Source organism: Alexandromys fortis, unplaced genomic scaffold (assembly GCF_014885135.2).
Source record: "Alexandromys fortis isolate MF-2015 unplaced genomic scaffold, M_Fortis_MF-2015_v1.1 scaffold_251, whole genome shotgun sequence".
Classification (NCBI taxonomy): Eukaryota; Metazoa; Chordata; class Mammalia; order Rodentia; family Cricetidae; genus Alexandromys; species Alexandromys fortis.
Window position 1 is genome coordinate 116,868 of NW_026068176.1, and position 22,198 is coordinate 139,065.

General features: G+C 36.5%; 1 protein-coding gene across 4 annotated transcripts in view; it reads left to right on the forward strand.

Annotated features, from left to right (window-relative positions):
• The window catches only part of LOC126492514 (charged multivesicular body protein 1b-2), a 65,599-nt gene that overhangs the window by 17,740 nt on the left and 25,661 nt on the right, over nt 1–22,198 (forward strand). For all 4 annotated transcript variants that reach the window (XM_050128968.1, XM_050128971.1, XM_050128970.1 and 1 more), the window contains 3 exons: nt 10,540–10,686; nt 11,019–11,087; nt 11,173–11,280. In XM_050128968.1, coding sequence (XP_049984925.1) covers nt 10,540–10,686; nt 11,019–11,087; nt 11,173–11,280 — 324 coding nt within the window. The remainder of the gene's footprint in view (nt 1–10,539; nt 10,687–11,018; nt 11,088–11,172; nt 11,281–22,198) is intronic.

The window sequence follows — 22,198 nt, forward strand, 5'->3', positions numbered from 1 at the left end:
AAAGGATATTGAACATTTCCTTAAGTGTCTTTCAGCCATTTGAGATTCTTCTATTGAATATTCTCTGTTTAGTTCTGTACCCCGTTTTTTTAAAATTGAGTTATTTAAATTTTGATGTCTAATTTCTTGAGTTCTTTATATATTTTGGAGATCAGTCCTCTGTCTGATGTGGGGTTGGTAAAGATCTTTTCCCATTCAATAGGCTGCCTCTTTGTCTTATTGACTGTGTCCTTTGTTTTACAGAAGCTTCTCAGTTTCAGGATGTCTCATTTATTTATTGTTGCCCTCAGTGTCTGTGCTACTGGGGTTATATTTAGGAAGTGTTCTCCTATGCCCCCCCATGCTTTGAAGGCTACTTCCCACTTTCTCTTCTATCAGGTTCAGTGTGGTCAGACTTATATTGAGTTCTTTAATCCATTTGGACTTGAGTTTTGGACATGGGGATAGATATGGATCTGTTTTCATTCTTCTACATGTTGACATCCAGTTATGCCAGCTACCATTTGTTGAAGATGCTTTCTTTTTTCATTGTATAATTTTAGTTTCTTTATAAAAAATCAGGTGTTCATAGGTGTATGGATTAATATTCGGGTCTTCAATTCGATTCCTTTCGTCAGCCTTTGTTGTTTATGCCCGTACCAAGCTGTTTTCATTTCTGTAGCTCTTTAATAGAACTTGATGTTGGGGATGGTGAGGCCTCCATAAGTTCCTTTATTAGAGGATTGTTTTTGGCTATCCTGGGTTTTTTGTTTTTCCATATGAAGTTGATTATTGTTCTTTCAAAGTCTGTGAAGAACTGTATTGGGATTTTCATGGGGATTGCATTGAATCTATAGATTGCATTTGGTAGAATTGCCATTTTTATTATGTTGATGCTACCTATCCAAGAGTATGGGAGATCTTTCCATTGTCTGGTATCTTCTTCAGTTTCTTTCTTCAACGACTTAAAGTTCTTGTCCAATAGGTCATTCACTTCTTTAATTAGTGTTGCCCAAAGATATTTTATGTTATTTATGGCTATTGTGAAAGGTGATGTTTCTCTGATTTCTTTACTAGCTTCATTATCATTTGAATATAGGAGGGCTACTGAATTTTTTTTGAGTTGATGTTGTATCCAGCCACATTACTGAAGGTATTATTCAGCTGTAGGAGTTCCCCGGTGGAGTTTTTGGGGTCACTTGTATATACTGTCATATCATCTGCAAATAACAAAAGTTCTACTTCTTCCTTTCCAATTTGAGTTTCCTTGATCTCCTTTTGTTGTCTTATTGCTTTCAAGAACTATGTTGAAGAGATATGGAGAGAGTGGACAGCCTTGTCCTGTTCCTGATTTTAGTGGAATTGCTTTTAGTTTCTCTCCACTTAATTTGATGTTGGCTGTTGGCTTCCAGTATATTGCTTTTATTATGTTTAGATATGTTCTTTGTATCTCTGATCTCTCCTTTATCATGAAGTGGTTTGGGATTTTGTCAAATCTTTTTCAGTGTCTAATGTGATGATCATATGGTTTGTTTCTTTCAGTTTATTTATATGATTGATTACATTGATAGATTTTCGCATGTTGAACCATCCCTGCATCTCTGGGATAAAGCTAACTTGATCATGGTGGATGATTTTTTTGATGTGTTCTTGGATTCAGTTTGCCAGTATTTTATTGAATATTTTTGCATCCATGTTCAAGAGGGATATTGGTCTGTAATTCTCTTTCTTGGTTGAGTATTTATGTGGTTTTTGGTATCATGATAACTACAACTTCATAAAAAAGAATTTGGTAATGTTCCTTCTGTTTATATTATGTGGAACACTTTGAGGAGTCTAGGTATTAGCTCTTCTTAGAAGTTATGGTAGATTCTGCACTGAATCCATTTGGCTGGCCCTAGGCTTTTTTTGTTTGTTTGTTTTGTTTTTGTTTGTTTTATTTTTTTGTTTTTGTTTGGGAGTCTTCTATTTCCTTGTAGGTTATAGGTCTATTTAAATTGTTCACCTGGTTTTAATTTTGGTATACGGTATATATCTGGAAAATTGCCCATTTCTTTTACGTTTTCCAGTTTTGTGGCGTACAGGTTTTTGTATTATGACCTAATGATTCTTTTGTGGATTACAGGTTTTTGTATTATGACCCAGTGATTCTCTGAATTTCCTCAGTGTCTGTTATGTCCTCCTTTTCATTTCTGATTTTGTTAATTTTGATTTTCTGGCTTTGCCTTTTGATTAGTTTGGATAAGGGTTTGTCTATCTTTTTGATTTTTTTCAAAGAACCAGCTCCTTGTCTCATTGATTCTTTGTATTGTTTTCTTTGGATCTATTTTTGAGTTCAGCCCTCAATTTGATTATTTTCTGTTGTCTACTCTCCTGGGTGTGTCTGCTTCTTTTTGTTCTAGAGCTTTTACGTGTGCTGTTAAGTCAGTCACTAATGTGAGCTTTCTCCGTTTTCTTTATGTGGGCACTTAGTACTATGATCTTTCCTCTTAACCCTTCTTTCATAGTGTCCCATAGGTTTGGGTACATTATGCATTCATTTTTGTTGAATTCTAGGAAGTCTTTCATTTCTTTCTTTATTTCTTCTTTGACCCAATGGTGGTTCATTAGTTCACTCTTCACTTTCCATGCACTTGTAGGATTTCTGAGAGTAGTACTGTTGTTAAATTCTAACTTTAAACCATGGTGATCTGATAAGATTTACGGATTACTCCAATTTTTTTGTTCCTGTGGAGGTTTACTTCTTTACCGAGTATGTGGTCAGTTTTAGAGAAGGTTCCATGAGGTGCTGAAGAGGTATATTCTTTTCTGTTTGAGTGGAATGTTAGATGTCTGTTACGTCTATTTGATTCATTACATCTGTTAGTTCTCTTATTTCTCTGTTAAGTTTCTGTCTGGTTGACCTGTCCATTGGCAAGAGTGGAGTATTGAATTCTCTTCCTATTAGTGTGTGGGGGTTTGAAGTACGATTTAAACTTTAGTAATGCTTCTTTTACATGTGTGCATGCTCTTGTATTAGGGACATAGATATTCAGGATTGAGACCTCATCTTAATGGATTGTTTCTGTTATGAGTATAAAGTGTCCTTCTCCATTTCTTCTGATTCTGATTGAATATAGTTTGAAGTCTATTTTGTTAGATATTAGGATAGCTACACCCACTTGCTTCTTGGGTCCATATGATTGGAAACCCTTTTCCCAACCCTTTACTTTGAGGTAATGTGTCTGTCTTTGAGGTTGAGGTGTGTTTCATATATACAATAGAAGGTTGAATCCTGTTTTTGTATCCATTCTCTTAGCCTGTGTCTTTTTATAGGTGAATTGAGTCCATTGATAGTAAGAGATATTAATGAGCATATTTTGTTAATTCCTGTTATTTTTCAGTAGTAGTGTTTGTGTGTTTCCCTTCTTTGGGTTTTTTTTTGGTGGGAGATTATCTGTTTTCTGAGTTTTTGTAAGTGTAGTTAGCTTCCTTGGGTTGGGGTTTTCCTTCTAGTATTTTCTGTAGGCTGGGTTTGTGAATTTGTATTGTTTAAATCTGGTTTTGTTATGGAATATATTGTTTTTGCCATCAATGGTGATAGAAAGCTTTGCTGGGTATGGTAGTCTGGGCTTGCATCTGTGGTCTCTTAGTGTCTGCATCACATCTATCCAGGACCTTCTGGCTTTCATGGTTTCTATTGATAAGTCAGGTATACTTCTGATAGGTCTATCTTTATATGTTACTTGACCTTTTTTTCTTTGTAACTCTTAATATTCTTTCTTTATTCTATATGTTTTGTGTTTTGATTATTATATGGCAAGAGGATTTTTTTTTTGATCCAGTCTAGTTGGTGTTCTGTAAGCTTTTTCTACCATCATAGGTGTATCCTTTTTTTAGGTTAGGAAAGTTTTCTTTTATGATTTTGTTGAATATATTTTTTGTGCCTTTGAGCTGGAGTTCTTCTCCTTCTTCTATTTCTATTATTCTTAGGTTTGGTCTTTTCGTGGTGTCCCAGATTTCCTGAATGTTTTTGTAAGAATTTCTTGGATTTAATGCTTTCTATGACCAATGAATCTATTTCCTCTATAGTATCTTCACCTAAAATTCTTTCTTTTATCTCTTGTATTCTGTTGGTTATACTTGTCTCTGTAGTTCCTATTCATTTACCCAGATTTTTCATATCCAGAATTCCCTTGGTTTGTGTATTCTTTATTGCCTTTATTTCAGTCTTCAAGTCTTGAACTATTTGCTTCATCTGTTTGATTCTTTTTTGCTTGTTTTTTTTGAGGGATTTATTAATTTCTTCCAATTTTTTATTTGTCTTTTTCTCCATTTCTTTAAAGGAGGTTTCACTTCCTCTTTAAATGTCTCCATCATCTTCATAAAATTACGTTTAAAAGTCATTTTCTTATGTTTCTTCTGGGTTATAATGATCAAGTCTTCCTGTTGTGTGACCACTGGGTTCTGGTGTTACCACGTTGCTTTTTAGGTTGTTGGATGAATTCTTGCATTGGCGCCTACCCATCTCTTCCTTTACATGAGACCGGCAGTATCTTTGAGTCTTGGCCCAGTCCTTGCAGTAGCTGTCTGAGTCTTTGGGAACTGTTCTTGGTCTGTTCGATACAGTCAATGTCTGTGTCTCAGGGAGTCATTGAGGTCTCTCTAAGCCTGCTCTCTTGATCTTCTCTTCTGGTTCACACTCGTGGTCCTCTCACTTGGTTGTTGCAGTAAGCTCTTGGTCCCCTCAGTATTGTAGCAAGCTGTGTTTTAGAATTCCACTGAGGTTGCAGCAATGAATAGGTTTTAAAACTTCCTTGAATGAAAGTGTTTTTGTTTGGTTATTTATTAATTTATTTATTATTAGCTTAAAATGGAATGTTTCCTTATGGCATTTTCATGTTTTAGTTTTGATTGTGTCTCTTCCCCCTGTTCCTCTGTCGTCTCCCATTCCATGATGGACTCTCTTCTTACCCACATCTCTCTAAGCCTCTTGTTATCTCCTTTATAGACACCTTTCTGGTTTCCTGGTCTCTACCCATATTTAACCCAACCTAAAGACACATACTTAACTATTAGAAGCTAAAACGATATAAGGTGTTATATAGAAGATAAAACGATATCTGTCTTAGCTATAATATATTTTCTGTTCACAGTTGCAGCATTTAAATGTTTTAAGTTGTCTGAGAGGAAATGAGGAGGGCACAGGAGTAGCTGGATGAAGGTAGACGGTTCTAATATAGTATACATGTATGAAAATTTTAAAATAAATTTCAAAAAGCTTTCAGAAACAAAATAATACAGACAGATGAAGGGGAAATTTTGAGCTAACATTTTCTCATCTTGCTCAAAATATGGATGGTGATTGCTAAACAACAAACAATGAGCTGCCTTTTCTAGGGAAGTAGTGATGGAAACAGATACAGTGCGGAATTGAGGGACTGAGATACATCTCAGTTGTTGAGTATTTGCCTAATATGTGTAAGACCCTAGGTTCAATACCCAGTACTTCAAACAAACAAAATACTCAAAGAGACATTAATTAAATATCTTAAGATAGCAGAATAATGGAACAAATTTTAATATATCCACATGACAGAATAGTGTTTTGTAAATAGAAAAAGACTGCAGATAACTAACTAATGGCATGGGCAGGCAAGCTCACAATTTAATAACAGTAGGAATACATAAGCCATTTTTAAAAATCTCTTCCAAGTACTAACTGCTGAGTGGATATTGTGGATCCGGTACAAATGCTAAAATATTTAGCAAGAGATATTCCCTACATGTATAAGGAAACAAAAGAGTAAGTGAAACATATACCAAGCATAATAAGTGCCTTAATGAAAATAAAATGGTGATCTAATGGAGTAAAAGGGTGGACTAAAGTACTTTCAGATCAGTAGTTAAGGACAATCCCTTGAAAATAAATGCCATTTAAAGTGAATGACTTAGAGGAACCAGCCCTGCAAATACACGGGAGAAAACTATGTCTAGTAAAAGGACATAGTTAAACCTGAAGGTAAGGGTGAGCTTTTTGTGCTGAGAAACTCACTGTTTTCTGCACCACAGTAAGGAGATGAAGCTGGATGTAGGCAGAATCCATCAGATAGGGCCTTCAAGAACTCTAGGTGGGCTTTAAGCACTTACATTAGATGTTCTGTAAGGGCACTTGGAAACTTTAAACCAAAGGAGACAATCATATTATACTGTTTAAAATGACCGTTATGATTAGATACCCAGGGAGAAATGGCCAAAGAGTACAATGGTAGATACAAATAAACTAGCTGAGAGGTAGGGCAAGAGTGGCAGCAGCTGAGAAGGCAGACAAAAAATGATGTGGTCTGATTTTAGGGTAAGAGTGACAGAAGTGGTAAGACCTAGTTGAGTTGAGGATATATTTTGCATGTAGACCAGTTGTGGACAAGTGAGCTGAAATATTAAGGAACAGTGACTCTGGCTTCTGGTTGTACAAGAGCATGAGTTCTTTACTGAAATAAAAGAATAATGGATCAGAACTAGGTAATGTTTTGTGTATACAAAAAGTTCAAATCAAGTATTTAACTAGGGAGAATTGAGAAGTGGGTCAAGTAGAAACAATACGTTCATAAGCAAATCCACAAGTCTGGAGCAGAGGGGAGAACTTTAGTCAAGAGGACACATATCTTCATATTCTTTCTTACTCATAGCTCAACTTGATGTAACCAGGACTTCATTTCTACTCCACTAAAATTGTTCTTACTAAAATTATTATTTTCTTCCTGCTGGTCATATTCAGCAGATAGTTTTGAATATTTTGAAACCCAGATAATTTTGCCTTGGGTTGTTTTCTTTTTTTTAATTTTCCAAGTCAGGGTCTCTGTGTAATAACCCTGGTTGTCCTAGAACTCACTGTAGATCAAGCTGGCCTTGAATTCAGAGGTCCACCTGCCTCTGCCTGGCAAAGTTTTTTGTTTTGTTTTTGTTTTTGTTTGTTTGTTAATTTGAGACATGGGATCTCTGTATAACTTTGACTGTCCTGGAACTTGTTCTATTGACTAAGCTAGCCTTGAACTCACAGATATCTGCCTGCTTCTGCCTCCTAAGTGCTGGGATTAAAAATACATGCCTCCACTACCCAGCTCTTCTGACATTTTATTTTATTTTTTTTTAAAGTGGAACCACTCCACCACCAATTTTTTTAATTATTTATTTATTATGTATACAATATTCTGCCTGTGTGTATGTCTGCAGCCAGAAGAGGGCACCAGACCTCTTTACAGATGGTTGTGAGCCACCATGTGGTTGCCGGGAATTGAACTCAGGAACTTTGGAAGAGCAGGCAATGCTCTTAACCACTGAGCCATCTCTCCAGCCCTCTTCTGACATTTTATTTTATTTATTATTTTTTTTAGTGACAAATTTTTAGCCCAAAGTACACATTTATACAGGAGATAATGTAGGGGTCACCATGACTTATGGTCACATCATATTTATCATTTTTTACATTGACTTTCTTTAGAAGCATATTTTATTTTATTTTTTAATTCATTTATTTCTTTATTAATTAATTAAAGATTTCTGTCTCTTCCCCACCACCGCCTCCCATTTCTTTCCCCCTCCCCCAATCAAGTCCCCCTCCCTCATCAGCCCAAAGAGCAATCAGGGTTCCCTGCCCTGTGGGAAGTCCAAGGACCACCCACCTCCATCCAGGTCTAGTAAGGTGAGCATCCAAACTGCCTAGGCTCCCACAAAGCCAATTACGTGCAGTAGGATCAAAAACCCATTGCCATTGTTCTTGAGTTCTCAGTAGTCCTCCTTGTCCGCTATGTTCAGCGAGACCGGTTTTATCCCGGTTTTTTTCAGACCCAGGCCAGCTGGCCTTGGTGAGTTCCCGATAGAACATCCCCATTTTCTTGCAAGGTCCAAATCAGGACCGCGAGGGGTGCACCCACACACCAAGACAATGGGGATGTTTTCAACTGCTTTATTCTTTCTACTTGGATGGTCAAACTTGAAACAGGGTTCCTTATTGGACATCCTTCAGTACAGCATTCCTGGTGTACCTGTAATTCCTGGTGTGCCTTTCAGACAAAGCAAATAGTCTTAGACTGGCATTATGTTTAACCTCTTGTTTCATACACTACATCTGAGCCTTGCAAAATCTTTCAAAGGTGTTTAAAATTGGATCACTTCTTACCAAGTCCAGTGTGCCCATCCCCACCCAGGCCATATCCCCACCCAGGTTATCTTAACCTCACTTAATTACAAACAAGCTTCCAATTAGCCTCTTTGTTTTGACCCTGTTCCCATAATGCTTTTGTTTTAGAGGTGTTTTTTTCCCCAGTGCTAGGAATCAAGCCCAATAAACATTACTCCTGTTAGATAAGGACTCTACCACTGAACTACAGAGCTCCACCCCTCGACCCCATAAAAGTAATCTTAACCCAGCAGCCAGAGGAAGTGTTTTAAGAGAAATCATAGCATGTCAGTGCTCCGCTCAGAACTATATCTTTATCTCTTCCCTCTAAGTAAAAAGTCAGGGTTTTAAAATGGCTCCAAAGCCATATCCGATTTATTACTGAACTTTTAATTTCTGATTTCTCCTTTTGTAGTCTTTAGTTGTCTTGATGTTCCTGGTATGTTAGTAGTAACCTGTTTATACAGAGTCTTCTCACTGCTGGTTTTCCACCTTCTGTGCTTTATATCCACATGACTGGTTTCTTTTTCTATAGCTAAGGTAGGAACCATTTTATATTTTACATGTTCACTCATGTCTCTCTCACTATGGTAAATGTCCCTATCGGGGTCTGAAAATTCAAGAACCAGATTCCTAACAGCCCACCTTCCCTTAAGAGTGTTTTTCTTTCCCCAATGAGATTCCCTTGGAGAATACTAATTTTTCATTTGCAAGTGGATATCAATTGGCACTAAGTTCTGTTGGGACCTGGTGGGGGGCTGTCTACTTCTGTCTGCTCTAGGACCCCATCTGGTACAGACCCATGCATACCTTGTATTTGCTGCCACAGTCTCTGTTAGTTCATATGTAAGTCAGTCCTATTTTGTTTAGAAGGCCTTGTTTCTTTGGTGTCCAGCATTTTGTATGGCTCTTACATGCTTTCTGCCTCCTCTTCTGTGGGACTCTCTAAGCACTAGACAGATTTGATGGAGACACCAAGTATTCCAAAATCTGTCACTCTGAATAATATCTGGCTGTGGGTCTTTGTATTTGTTCCCATCCACAGTAGGAAGAAGCTTCTCTGATGGTGGCTAGGCAAGGCACTGATTAATGATTATAGCAGAATATTATTGGCAGACATTTTACTGCTACATTCCTCTAGTAGTATTTGGTTTTCCCCTAGGTCATCGGCCTATCTATTCTCAGGTTCTTGGTTACCCAAGCAATGTGAGGTATAGGTTCCATCTCATGGAGAGGTACTACATTTTACTTCTTAGATCATAATGGACTACAATAATAATATGCCTATGTTGATTACCTGTGAATAAAGCAATAGCACTATTCTGGAAGGTGAAACTTATTATAAGCATCATAGGGATTATAATTAAATTTAAATATACATCTACATCCAGTAATCAATATCCAGGTATTTGTCTTATAGAAACATTTGGAAAGTGTGTAAAGTTATATATACTAGGAGAGTTTTTAAATTGCTGTTTATTTTATTGAAAAATTAGGATCTCACTCTTGAATTTCTGTAGTTTCTATAATATTTCACTTTGTTGTGTTTTCTGAACTATTTATTTAATGCTTTTTTTCTTTAAATTAATTTTATTTTCTTTAACTGTACCTGATCTGATTGTTATACCAGGAAAAGGCTGGATTCCTGTTACACAGCACTTTCATATGCCTATTCAGTAAAATCATATAGAAACTACCTAATGTCTATGTAACATCTAGAATCATTTTATGTATGACTAATAATTCTATTACTACAGTGACCTTTGTATGATGCAACCCTTAGGAAACAATGATGTAGATAAGTATGCTTTTAACTTAAAGTGATATTTTTAGCATGAAAGAAAACAAGATTTGAAACTATATTCTATGTGTTTGCTTTGGTTATAAACTATACAGTAATAAATGTATTTATACAGTAATAAATGTATTTATATATTAAGATCATTTGTACTAAAATAATAACAATGAAAAGAGCATCATAGGAACAATTTTACCTTTTAGTTTCTTTCTATTGTATTTTTTAGGCAAAGTTTCACTGTGTAGCACTGGCTTGCCTGGAACTTGCTATGTAGACAAGGCTAGTCTCAAACTCAGAATTAGCTTTCCTCTGCATCCCAAATGCTAGGATTAAAAGCATGTGCCATGTCCAGCATTTTCTAATTTCTTAAACTATTGATACATGTGTATTTTCTAATCATGAGATTAAAAGAGAATAGGATTGTAAATTATTATTTAGCTACTATAATAATTAGCTGCCAAAAGGCTAATTACAACCTCTTATAGATTATATTTAATTTAGTAGCATTTAATTTTGAAAAATAGCTGTACTTTTGCTCTTTGCCTTCACCAGTGTCTTGGTTTGCTATTTTTCTTCAACACTATTTTACTTCTGCTTAAAACAGGCCATTCAGAAAGGCAATACAGAAGTTGCAAGAATTCATGCTGAAAATGCAATCCGTCAGAAAAACCAGGCAATCAATTTCTTGAGAATGAGTGCTAGGGTTGATGCTGTGGCAGCCAGAGTTCAAACTGCAGTAACAATGGGCAAGGTAAGACTTGACTGGCATTTAATGAGAGTAGGAAGAGTTACAAAAATAGCAAATTTGAGTATTGCAAGGTATTATATGGTATTAATAAAGGACTTCATGGAAAATTAGACTTAGTAAGGAGAAAGATTTTGGCAGTGGACTCCAACTGTTTTATTTGCTGTCTACTAAGAAATATCAATAATCTAAAATAGACAGTACCTAGACCTTGACACAGAACGTGATTTTACTGTTAAAGACAGTAATAAACAAGTTTCATAAGTTAACATATAGATAATATATTTAAAAGTTTATAAAATTTTCATGTTACTAAATCAGTTTTATTTTCTAAATAGGTGACAAAATCCATGGCAGGTGTAGTTAAGTCTATGGATGCTACATTGAGGAGTATGAACCTTGAAAAGGTAAAAACAAACAATTATCATTATTACTTGATGTTCAGATAGCATCTTTTCAGGGTACATTTTTCTTATGATCATATCTTTATAGATTTCTGCTTTAATGGACAAATTTGAACATCAATTTGAAACATTGGATGTTCAAACACAACAAATGGAAGATACAATGAGTAGCACTACAACCCTAACAACACCACAGGTAAGAATCATTTCTTTACTTAAAATGGTTTCTTAAAATGACTTGATCTGGCCATAGTGACACACACATGCTTTTAATCCAAGCACTCAGCTTCCTAGTGCTTGGGAGCTGAAGGAAGATTTCTATGAAGTCAAGACTAACCTGTCTATGGAGTAAATTCCAGGTCAGCCTGAGTTACATAGTGGGAACCTGTCTCAAAGCAACAAATGACTTGCTTTCAAAATGTAATGGCTTTATGAATATAAATCTCTTACCTTGTGTGAGTAGAGAGGGAAGGAAGCAGGCAGGCAGCTTGCTACTGCTCTGCCCAAAGATTCTGGGGGAATGTTTGAGAGGATAATGTTACCTAGCACCTAGTGGACTTTGGAATTCTAATTATTTTATTGGGTCACACATGTAGAATCTAGAGCCTGTTACTACATGTTTCCTAATGCTCTTATTAATAACATTAAACTTTAAAAGTACATAGTATTTGGATAGTATGATATTGCTACATGAATTGTTTAATGTTTAAATCAATGTCCACACACACACATATATATAGATATATAGATAGATAGATGATAGATAGATAGATAGATAGATAGATAGATAGATAGATAGATAGATAGATGATAGATAGATGATAGATAGATAGATGATAGATAGATACAAACATTGATATATTAATGATCTAAAAATTGGAAAACCCTTTTAGTGTTTAGAAGTAAACAATACATTACTGTTGCTATAGTTATTCCTTTGTGCTATAGCACACCAGAAATTCTTGCTCCAGCCTTACTGTTATTTAATACTAATTTATCAACCTTTTCTGTAACCCAGGCTTCGTTAGGGGTGGGTGATCATGTCCACTTTGTCCTCTCAGTGATGGATTCATATCTGACTGGGACTTTGTATAGATCCTGTCCATGCTGCCACAACCTCTGTGAGATCATATGTGTTTGTCAGTTGGTGTATCTTGAAGTCACTGTTTCCTTGGTGTCCTCCCTCCCCTGTGGCTCTCACAGCCTCTCTGCCTCCTCTTCAACATATTCCTTGAGCCCTGAGTGGAGAGGTTTGATAAAGACATCCCTTTTAGGACTGTGTATTCCAAGGCTTCTTACTCTGTGCACATTGTCCAGTTGTGAGTTCTTTATTTGTTCCCATCTACTGCAGATAGAAGTTTCTGTGATGATGACTGAGTAAGACAGATATATATGTATAGCAGAATGTCATTAGCTATTGCAAGGGGCCACTTGTTTGTCCCAGCTGCCCAGAGCCAAAATGACCACACAGAACCTGTATTAATTAAATCACTGCTTGACCCATTAACCCTAACTTCTTATTGGCTAACTTCTACATCTTAACCCATCTCAATCTGTGCATCACCACAAGGTAGTAGCCTACCAGCAAAGTTTCAGCACATCTATCTCTGGTGGCAGAAGGTCCGTGGTGTCTCTCAACTCTACCCTTCTTCCTCCCAGCACTCAGTTCTGTCTTTCCTGCCTACCTAAGTTCTTCCCTATCAACAGGCCAAGGCAGTTTCTTTATTCATTAATGGTAATCTCAGCACACAGAGGAGACTCCCAGTTCACCTCCCCCTTTCTGTTTGAATAAAAAGGAAGGCTTTAACATTAACATAGTAAAATTACATATAACAAAACAGGTATCAAGGAAGAATTACAGTTATTTACAATATTTATATCTACGTTATCTTTTATCCTAACTAAGGAAAACTATATCTATTCTTCAACACCATCAAAGACTCCAGAGGGATATAATATTACCTAAGTAAACAGGAAGTGCATTGTAAGCAACTTCTAAAACTCTAGAAATGACAGAGACATCTCGCTGCCTGGACAGTCATACAAATTTGTTTTGTACTGTTGGGACATCCATCTTCAGCCTACAGGTCCATAGTATCCAGAAGACTTTTCCATGAAGCAGGAAATTTCAAAGACAGTTCAGTCACTTTTTTCTGTATCCTGCAGAATGGCAGACTTTCATGAATTTTTTGAGAGTGTTCATGGCAACCTTTTGGGGGGTTTTAAGAGCTTTTAAGAGCTTTTAAAATGGTAAGCAGCTTGGTTTCGGCTGCTCTGGATGCTGGCTCTGCCTCTCTCCACTTTCAACATGGTAGAGGTACCCTTACTGCCAGGTCTTGTAGGAGCCAACACTCAGCACTTTAACTCTGAGAATGAGCGTGCAACACATAAACACTTTTTTATCTGAGTAATAGCTAAATATGTCCTGCAGTGCAGTGCGCGGACTGGAAACATCTCTGTATGGTGACAGGAAGCCACCATGCCCTCCTGCCTGTGCAAGCCTAGTAGACCTGGTCCCACCACCTGCCCAGGCAGGGTATGGTCTCAGCTACTTTCCTCCTGACCCCAACACAAATACCCAGGCCCACAAATGCCATTGAAATACTTCATAGGTGGCGGCACAGCCCAGGAAACCTCTTTTTAAAACCATGCAGCATATTGCTATGTTCCTTTAGGAGAATAATAGTATTTCATTTTCCCCTATATCCACGGCCTATCTAGTCCCAAGTTCTTGGCCACCTGAGTAGTGTCAGACATAGGTTCCAGCAAGAGTGGGCCTTAAATCCAATAAGATAATGATTGGTTGCTAACACAACTTTTGTGACACTATTGTACCAGTATTTCATGTAGGTAGAATGTCATTGTAGGTCAAAAAGTTTATAGCTGGGTTGGTGTTTACCTTTTTCCTCTGGTAGCATGCAGAGTACCTGTCAGTAAAGTATCATGAACACTAGTCAGTAAGGATGAATGTACTAGGTAGGCAACAGCTCAACATGTTCCATGAGTTATATAGGCATTGTCTTCAGCAATAATGCCTTACCATAAGTTCGTAGATGGCAATTCATAGCCGTGGCAATAGCCTGGGATGTTGGGGGTTTCTATGTGGGCCTTTGGGCCAATCACTCAATTATATGTGACCCATTCCTGTCATTAGAACTTTTATTTGGTGGTGATAGATGTCTTGTTGGTTCTTTCTCCCCCCCCCTTTTTGGTGATCCCATTTAGATTTCTTCCATATATTTATATGTAAGAAATTTTTACTGTAGTAGATTTATGTATGACCCCTCAATTGACCCTTATTGTCATTTGAAACTTACCATATTCCTTCCCTTAACCCCCTCTTCTCTGCCCTGGCCCATTTGATCTTCCCAACCCAGTCCTTCTTACCCATTCCATTTGTAACTATTCTATTTCCCCCTTGCTAAATGATATCCTTCCATCCCACCTAGTTCCTTACTCTAAACCTAACTTCTGTGCTTATATGGATTGTTAGTCTGCTTATCAAAGACTTAACAGTCAATGTCCACATATAAATGAATATGTACTATATTTGCCTTTTTGTGTCTGAATAGACTCACTCAGAAGGACTTTCTCTGGCTTTAATCATTTGCTACATTTTTTTTGTTTGTTTGTTTTCAAGACAGGGTTTCTCTGTAGCTTTGGAACCTGTAGCTCTTGTAGATCAGGCTGGCCTCGAACTCACAGTGATCTGCCTGTCTCTGCCTCCCAAGTGCTGGAATTAAAGTTGTGCATCACCACCACCCCACTTATTTGCTACAGATTTTTAACAGCTGAGTAACATCTGATTGTATAAATAAACCACATTTTCATTTTCCAGTCATCTGTTAATGGGCTTCCAGATATTTTCCAAGTTCTGGCTATCATGAATTAAGCAACAGTAAACAAGGATGAACAAGTGTGTCCATTGTAGGTTGAAGCATCTTGTAGGTATATGCCAAGGGTGTTATACCTCAATCTTATGGTAGCTCTATTCCCAAATTCCTGATGAACTGTAATGCTGCTTTCCATAATTGCTATACCAGTTTGCATTTCCACAGCAATAGAATTGTGCTCCACTTACTCCAATGCTTGCTAATATAAGCTGTCAATTGTTTTACTGATTTTGACCATCCTAGCAGGTGTAAGATGAAATCTCAAGGTAGCTTTGGTTTGCATGTCCCTGATGACTAAGGATGTTGAACATTTCTTTCAGCCGTTTGTGTTTTATCTTTTGAGAACTCTCTGTTTAGATATATAGCTCTTTTTAAAATTGGATTATTTTTTAATGTACAGTTTTCTATGTTTTAGTTATTAGTCCCCTATCAGATGTGATTGACAGTGATCTTTTCCTTTCCTGTTTGCTGATAATTTTATGACAGTGTACATTGCCATTTAGTGTACATTTAGTGTACATTGCCATTTCTCAGTTTCAAGAAGTCCCATTTATTGTTGGTCTTAATGCCTGTGCTAATGGATCCTATTCAGAAAGACTTTTCATGGGCCAATGAATTCAACATGAGTACACATTCTATATTACCAGATTTGGGTCATTAGGCCTTTTGTGAAGATGATTTTGGATTTGAATTTTGTGCAGGGTTATGACTCCATTCATCTTCTTCTACATGTAGCTATCCAGTTTGACCAGCACCATTTTTTGAAGATGATGTCTTTTTTCCAGTGCATATATCTGGCTTCTTTATCAAAGATCAGAGGTCCATAGCTGTGTGGACTTAAGTCTGGGTCTGCAATTTCATTCATCAACATGCCTGTTTTTTGCTAATACTGTGTGTATTATTATTATTATTATTATTATTATAGTTTTGTAGGACAATTTGAGTTCAGTGATACTTCCAGTATTTTTATTATTTAGAATTATTTTAGCTATCCTGGGTTTTCTTTGTTTTCACATTAACTGAAAATTGTCCTTTCAGGTTTCTTGAAGAATTGTGTTGGAATTTTGATTGAGATTTCATTGAATCTGTAAATTGTTTTTAATGGGATGGCCATTTTTCTGTTTAATCCTGCCAATCCATGAGCATAGGAGATCTTTCCATCTTCTGTTATGTTTTCTGGTTTCTTTTCTTTAGTGTTTTAAAAAGTTTTCATCATTTAAGTCTTTCACTTGCTTAGTTAGGGTTGCCCTATGAAATATATAAATAGGCTATTGTGATAGTTATTTCCCTGATTGCTTTTTCAGTCCATTTGTCATTTTTATATAGGAGAGCTACTGAATTTTGTGTATCATTCTTTGTGTGTTTAATTTTGCATCTTTCTACTTTGCTCAAAGTGTCTCTCAACTGTAGAAGTTTCCTGATGAAGTTTCTAGTGTCACTTATGTATATAATCACACCTTATGTATAGCCAAATGATCTTCAGTTGTCCTATTGCCCTAGCTAAGATGTCAGGTACTATATTAAATAGATATGGAGAGATTAGATATCAGTTTCTCTCCACTTAGGTTGATATTGGCTGTGGGCTTACTGTATATGATCATTATCATGTTTTAGTTTGTACCTTGTATCCCCAGTATCTTCAGGACTTTTTTATTTATTTATTTATTTATTTATTTATTTATTTAAGATTTCTTTCTCTTCCCCGCCACCGCCTCCCATTTCCCTCCCTTTCCCCCGGTCAAGTCCCCCTCCCTCGTCAGCCCAAAGAGCAATCAGGGTTCCCTGCCCTGTGGGAAGTCCAAGGACCACCTACCTCCCAGGACTTTTATCATGAAGAGGTGTTGAATTCTGTCAAAAGCCTTTTCTTCATCCAATGAGATGATCATGTGGTTTTTGTCTTTTAGTCTATTTATGTGGTGGATTACATTTATCGATTTATGTATGTTGAGCCATCTCTCATTTCTGGAATGAAGCCTACTTGATCATGGCGAATAATCTTTTTGATGTGTTTTTATATTCAGTGAAAGCATTTGATTGAGAAATTTTGCATTTATATTCATACGGGGAATTGTTCTACAGTTTTCTTTCATTGTTGGATTTTTGTGTGGTTTAAGTATCAGGATAATTGTGTCCTCATAAACAGAATTAGGCAGTGTTCTTTCATTATAATTTGAGAATTATTGGTGTTAATTCTTTGAATTTCAGTTTGGTAGAATGTGCTCTGAAGCCATCTGGCCCTGAGCTTTTTTTTGGTTGAAAGATTTTAATTGCTACTTCTATGACTCTGGGGTTCATGGGTCTGTTTAGGTTGATTGTATGATCTAGATTTAGCTATAGTTGATTTTTATTGATATTTTCCTGGGTATAGTAGTCTGGGCTGGCTTCTGTGATCACTTAGAGCTTTTTGAACATCTGTCCGGGCCCTTTCTGGCTTTTAGAGTCTCCTTTGATAAGTCAGTTGTTATTCTAATGGGTCTGCCTTTATTATTGACTTGCTCATTTTCCCTTGCAGCTTTTCATATTCTTTCTTTGTTCTGTACTTTCAGTGTTTTAATTATTGTGTGTTGTGGAAAGTTTCTTTTCTGCTTCAGTCTATTTGGTGTTTTGTATGCTTCTTGTACCTTTATAATCACATCTTCCTAATTTTTTATTTTAAATTTATTTTGCATCCCTACTACAGTTTTCCCTCCCTCCTCTCCTCCCAGTTACTCCCCCCCACCTCCCTTCTATCCCATGCCAGTATACTCCTCCTCCATTTCTATTCAGAAAAAGTCATGCCCCCCCATGGATATCAACAAAATGTGGCATATCAAGTTGCAGTAAGACTAAGTTCCTCCCATTGTAATTAAGGCTGACAAGGCAACCCAGAATGAAGAATAGATGCCCAACCAACAACAAAAGAGTTAGAGTCAGCCCCTGTTCCCACTGTTAGCAGTCCCACAAGCATATTAATACTTAAAGGATTTTTAAGGGTAAAACCTGACGAACATGAAACATAAAGTTCTAGTCTTTAAAAGTGTTGAAATAAGGAGCGGCAGGGCTGCGTCCCCAACACCCCGGCCTTCCTCCATCATAAAAGCTGTTAACTTACTGTAGACAATTAAAAAATACAAGTTAATAGTCAGATATCCTCAAGGTACTGATATAATTAATTAGAGGGATAAGCCTTAGTTCTTTGTATATGTATTTCAAGTCAAGCTTAAAACAATTAATTAGTAACAAAGTTTGTCTAATACCTAGGCAGCCCTAAGTACTGATCTGCAGAATATGGCATTTATGTCAATTAAAAGTTTATATCAGAGACTCCCAGATCCTAGCAGTGACCCAAGGTCTCCAAAAGAGTGTATTTCCCACTTTCTCTTCTATAAGATTCAGCGTGGCTGGCTTTAAGTTGAGATCCATTTGGACTTTAAGATCCATTTGGACTTATGTTTTGTGCATGGTGATAGATATGGGTCTATTTTAATTCTTCTACATGTTGATATACAGTTATCATTGGATATCAACATGTAGAAGAACCATCAGCACCACTTGTTAAATATGCTTTGTTTCAATTTGATATTTTTTGCTTCTTTGTCAAAAATCAGGTGTTCATAGATATGTGGATTGATATCCGAGTCTTCTATTCAGTTCCATTGGTCCTCCTGTCTGTTCTTCTAACAATACCAGGCTGTTTTCAGCACTGTAGCTCTGTAGTAGAGTTTGAAGTCAGGGACTTTGATGCCTTCAGAAGTTCTTTTATTGTACAGGTTTGTTTAGGCTATCCTGGATTTTTTGCTTTTCCATATGAAGTTGAGTACTGTTCTTTCGAGGTCTGTGAAAAATTTTGCTGGGATTTTGATGGGCATTGTGTTGAATCTGTAGATTGCTTCTGGTAAGATTGCCATTTTTACTATGTTAATTCTGCCTACCCAAGAGGATGGAAGATCTTTTCCACTTTCTGGTGTCTTCTTCAATCTCTTTCTTCAAAGATTTAAAGTTCTTGTCATACAAGTCTTCTGCTTGTTTGAATAGAGTTACTTATGGTATTTGTGGCTATTGTGAAGAGTGTCGATTCTCTGATTTCTTCCCAAGCCCTTTTATCATCTGTGTACAGGAGGGCTACTGATTTTTTTTTAGTTAATCTTGTATCCTTGCTACATTACTGAAAATGTTTATGAGTTTTAGAACTTCCTTGGTAGAATTTTTGGTGTTCCTTATGTAAACTATCATATTATCAGCAGTGAGAGTTTGAACTCTTCTTTTCCCATTTGTATTCCCTTGATCTCCTTTTGATGTTTATTGCTCTAGCTAGGACCTCAAGAATAATATTGAATAGATATGGAGAGAGTGGACAACCTTGTCTTGTTCCTGATTTCACTGGAATCACTGGGAGTTTTCTCCATTTAGTTTGATGTTGGCTATTGGCTTGCTGTATGTTGACTTTATTATGTTTAAGTATGTTCCTTGTATCCCTGCTCTCTCCAAAAAGGGATGTTGTATTTTGTCAAAAGCTTTTTCAGCATCTAATGAGATGATCATGAGGTTTTATTTTCCAGTTTGTTTATATGGTGGATTACGTTGAAAGATTTTTTTTAAATTTATTTATTTATTAAAGATTTCTGTCTCTTCCCCGCCGCCTCCCATTTCCCTCCCCCCTCCCCCAATCAAGTCCCCCTCCCTCGTCAGCCCAAAGAGCAATCAGGGTTCCCTGCCCTGTGGGAAGTCCAAGGACCACCCACCTCCATCCAGGTCTAGTAAGGTGAGCATCCAAACTGCCTAGGCTCCCACAAAGCCAGTATGTGCAGTAGGATCAAAAACCCATTGCCATTGTTCTTGAGTTCTCAGTAGTCCTCATTGTCTGCTATGTTCAGCGAGTCCGGTTTTTTGTATGTTGAATGATTCCTGCATCTCTGGGATGAAACCCATTTTATCATGGTAGATGATGGTTCTTATGTGTTCTTGGATTTGATTTGCCAGTATTTTATTTAGTATTTTTGCATCAATGTTCATGAGTGAGATTGGTCTGTAATTTTCTTTCTTAGTAATGTCTTTCTGTGGTTTTGGTATCAGGGTAATTGTAGCCTAATAAAAAGTTTGGCAGTGTTCCTTTTGTTTCTATTGTGTGGAATAATTTGAGGAGTATTGGTATTAGTTCTTCTTGAAAGTCTGTAAAATTCTGAGCTGAAACCACCTGGTCCTGGGCTTTCTTTGGTCGGGAACCTTTTGATGACTGTTTCTATTTTTTCAGCAGTTATAGGTCTGTTTAATTTGATTATCTGGTCTTGATTTAATTTTGGTAAGTGATATTTATCCAGAAAGTTGTCCATTTCCTTTAAGTTTTCCAATTTTGGGGAGTACAGGTTTTTGAAATATGACCTGATGATTCTCTGTATTTCCTCCATGTCTGTTGTTATGTCCCTCTTTTCCTTTCTGATTTTGTAAATTTGGATATTCTCTCCTTGCCTTTTGGTTAGTTTGGATAAAGATTTGTCTATTTTCTCGATTTTCTTGAAGAACCAACTCTTTGTCTCATTGATTCTTTTTATTGTTTATTTTGTTTCTATTTTATTTATTTCAGCTCTCAATTTAATTACTTCCTGCCATATATTTTGCTTCTTTTTTTTCTAAAGTTTTCAAATGTTCTGTTAATTCACTAGTGTGGGATTTTTCCAGCTTCTTTATGTAGGCATTTAGTGCTATGAACTTTCTTCTTACCACTGCTTTTATTGTGTCCTATAAATTTGGGTATATTGTGTTGTCATTTTCATTGAATTTTAGGAAGTCTTTAATTTCTCCCTTTATTTCTTCCTTGACCCATTGATTATTTTGGTGAGCATTGTTTAATTTCCATGCTTTTATGGGCTTTCTGGAATTAGTATTGCTGTTGACTTCTAGTTTTAAACCATGGTGATTTGATAATATATGTGGGGTTATTCCATTTTTTTTTGTATTTGTTGAGGTTTGTTTTGTTACCAAGTATGTGGTCAATTTTTGAGAAGGTTCCATGAGGTGGTGAGAAGAAGGTATATTCTTTTCTGTTTGGATGGACTATTCTATAGACGTCTGTTAAGTCCATTTGAGTCATAACATCTGTTAGTTTTCTTATTTCTCTGTTCATTTTGTCTCTGACTTACCTGTCCAGTGGTGAAAAGGGAGTGTTGAAGTCTCCCACTATTAGTTTGTGGTGTTTAATGTATGATTTAAGCTTTAGAAGTGTTTCTTTTACATATGAGGGTACCCTTGTATTTGGGGCATAGATGTTCAGTATTGAGATTTCCTCTTGATGGATTTTTCCTGTGACTAATAATAAATGACCTTTTTTGACTGATTTTAGCTTGAAGTCTATTTTGTTAGATATTAGGATAACTACACCTGTTTGTTTCTTAGGTCCATTTGATTGGAATATTTTTTCCCAAACCTTTACTATGAGGTGATGTCTGTCTTTGAGGTTGAGGTGTTGTTTTTGGTATGCAGAAGAAGGATGGATTCTGCTTTTGTATCCATTCTGTTAGCCTGTGCCTTTTTATATAGGTGAGTTGAGTCCATTTATATTAAGGAATATTAATGACCAGTGATTGCTATCTCCTGTTAATTTAGTTTTCATTGGTGGTGATATTAATTTGTGTGTATTTTTCCTTCTTTGGGATTTGCTACTATGAGACCATCAATTGCCTGTGTTCGTAGCCAACTTCCTTTGGTTAGAGTTTTCCTTCTAGTTTTTTGAGTAGGGCTGGGTTTGTGACTAGGTATTGTTTAAACCTGGTTTTGTCATGGAATATTTTGTTTTGTCCTTTGATGATGATTGAAGTTTTGCTGGGTATAGTAGTCTGGGCTGACATCCATGGTCTCTTAATGTATGCATAACGCTTTGACCACGACCTTTTGCCTTTCATTGTCTCCGATGAAAAGTTGGATGTAATTCTAATAGGTCTGCCTTTATATGTTACTTGGCCTATTCCTATGTACCACTTTTTTTTATTTTTAATTTAGTTTATTGTCATAGTGATATACATGGGAGGTGTTGATGTGAGGAAAGGAAAGATGAAATGACATAATTATTTAATTATAAAACATAGAAATATAACACTCCCAGTGACCGAGTATAAAGTCAGAACCATTAAACTATGAAGTCTGATCTAATATTTTTCTTTGTTTGTAATATGATTTTTTATTGAAAAAAAATTTCTGCCTCCTCCCGCCTCCCATTTCCCTCCTCGTCTCCCTTTTCCCTCCCCCTCC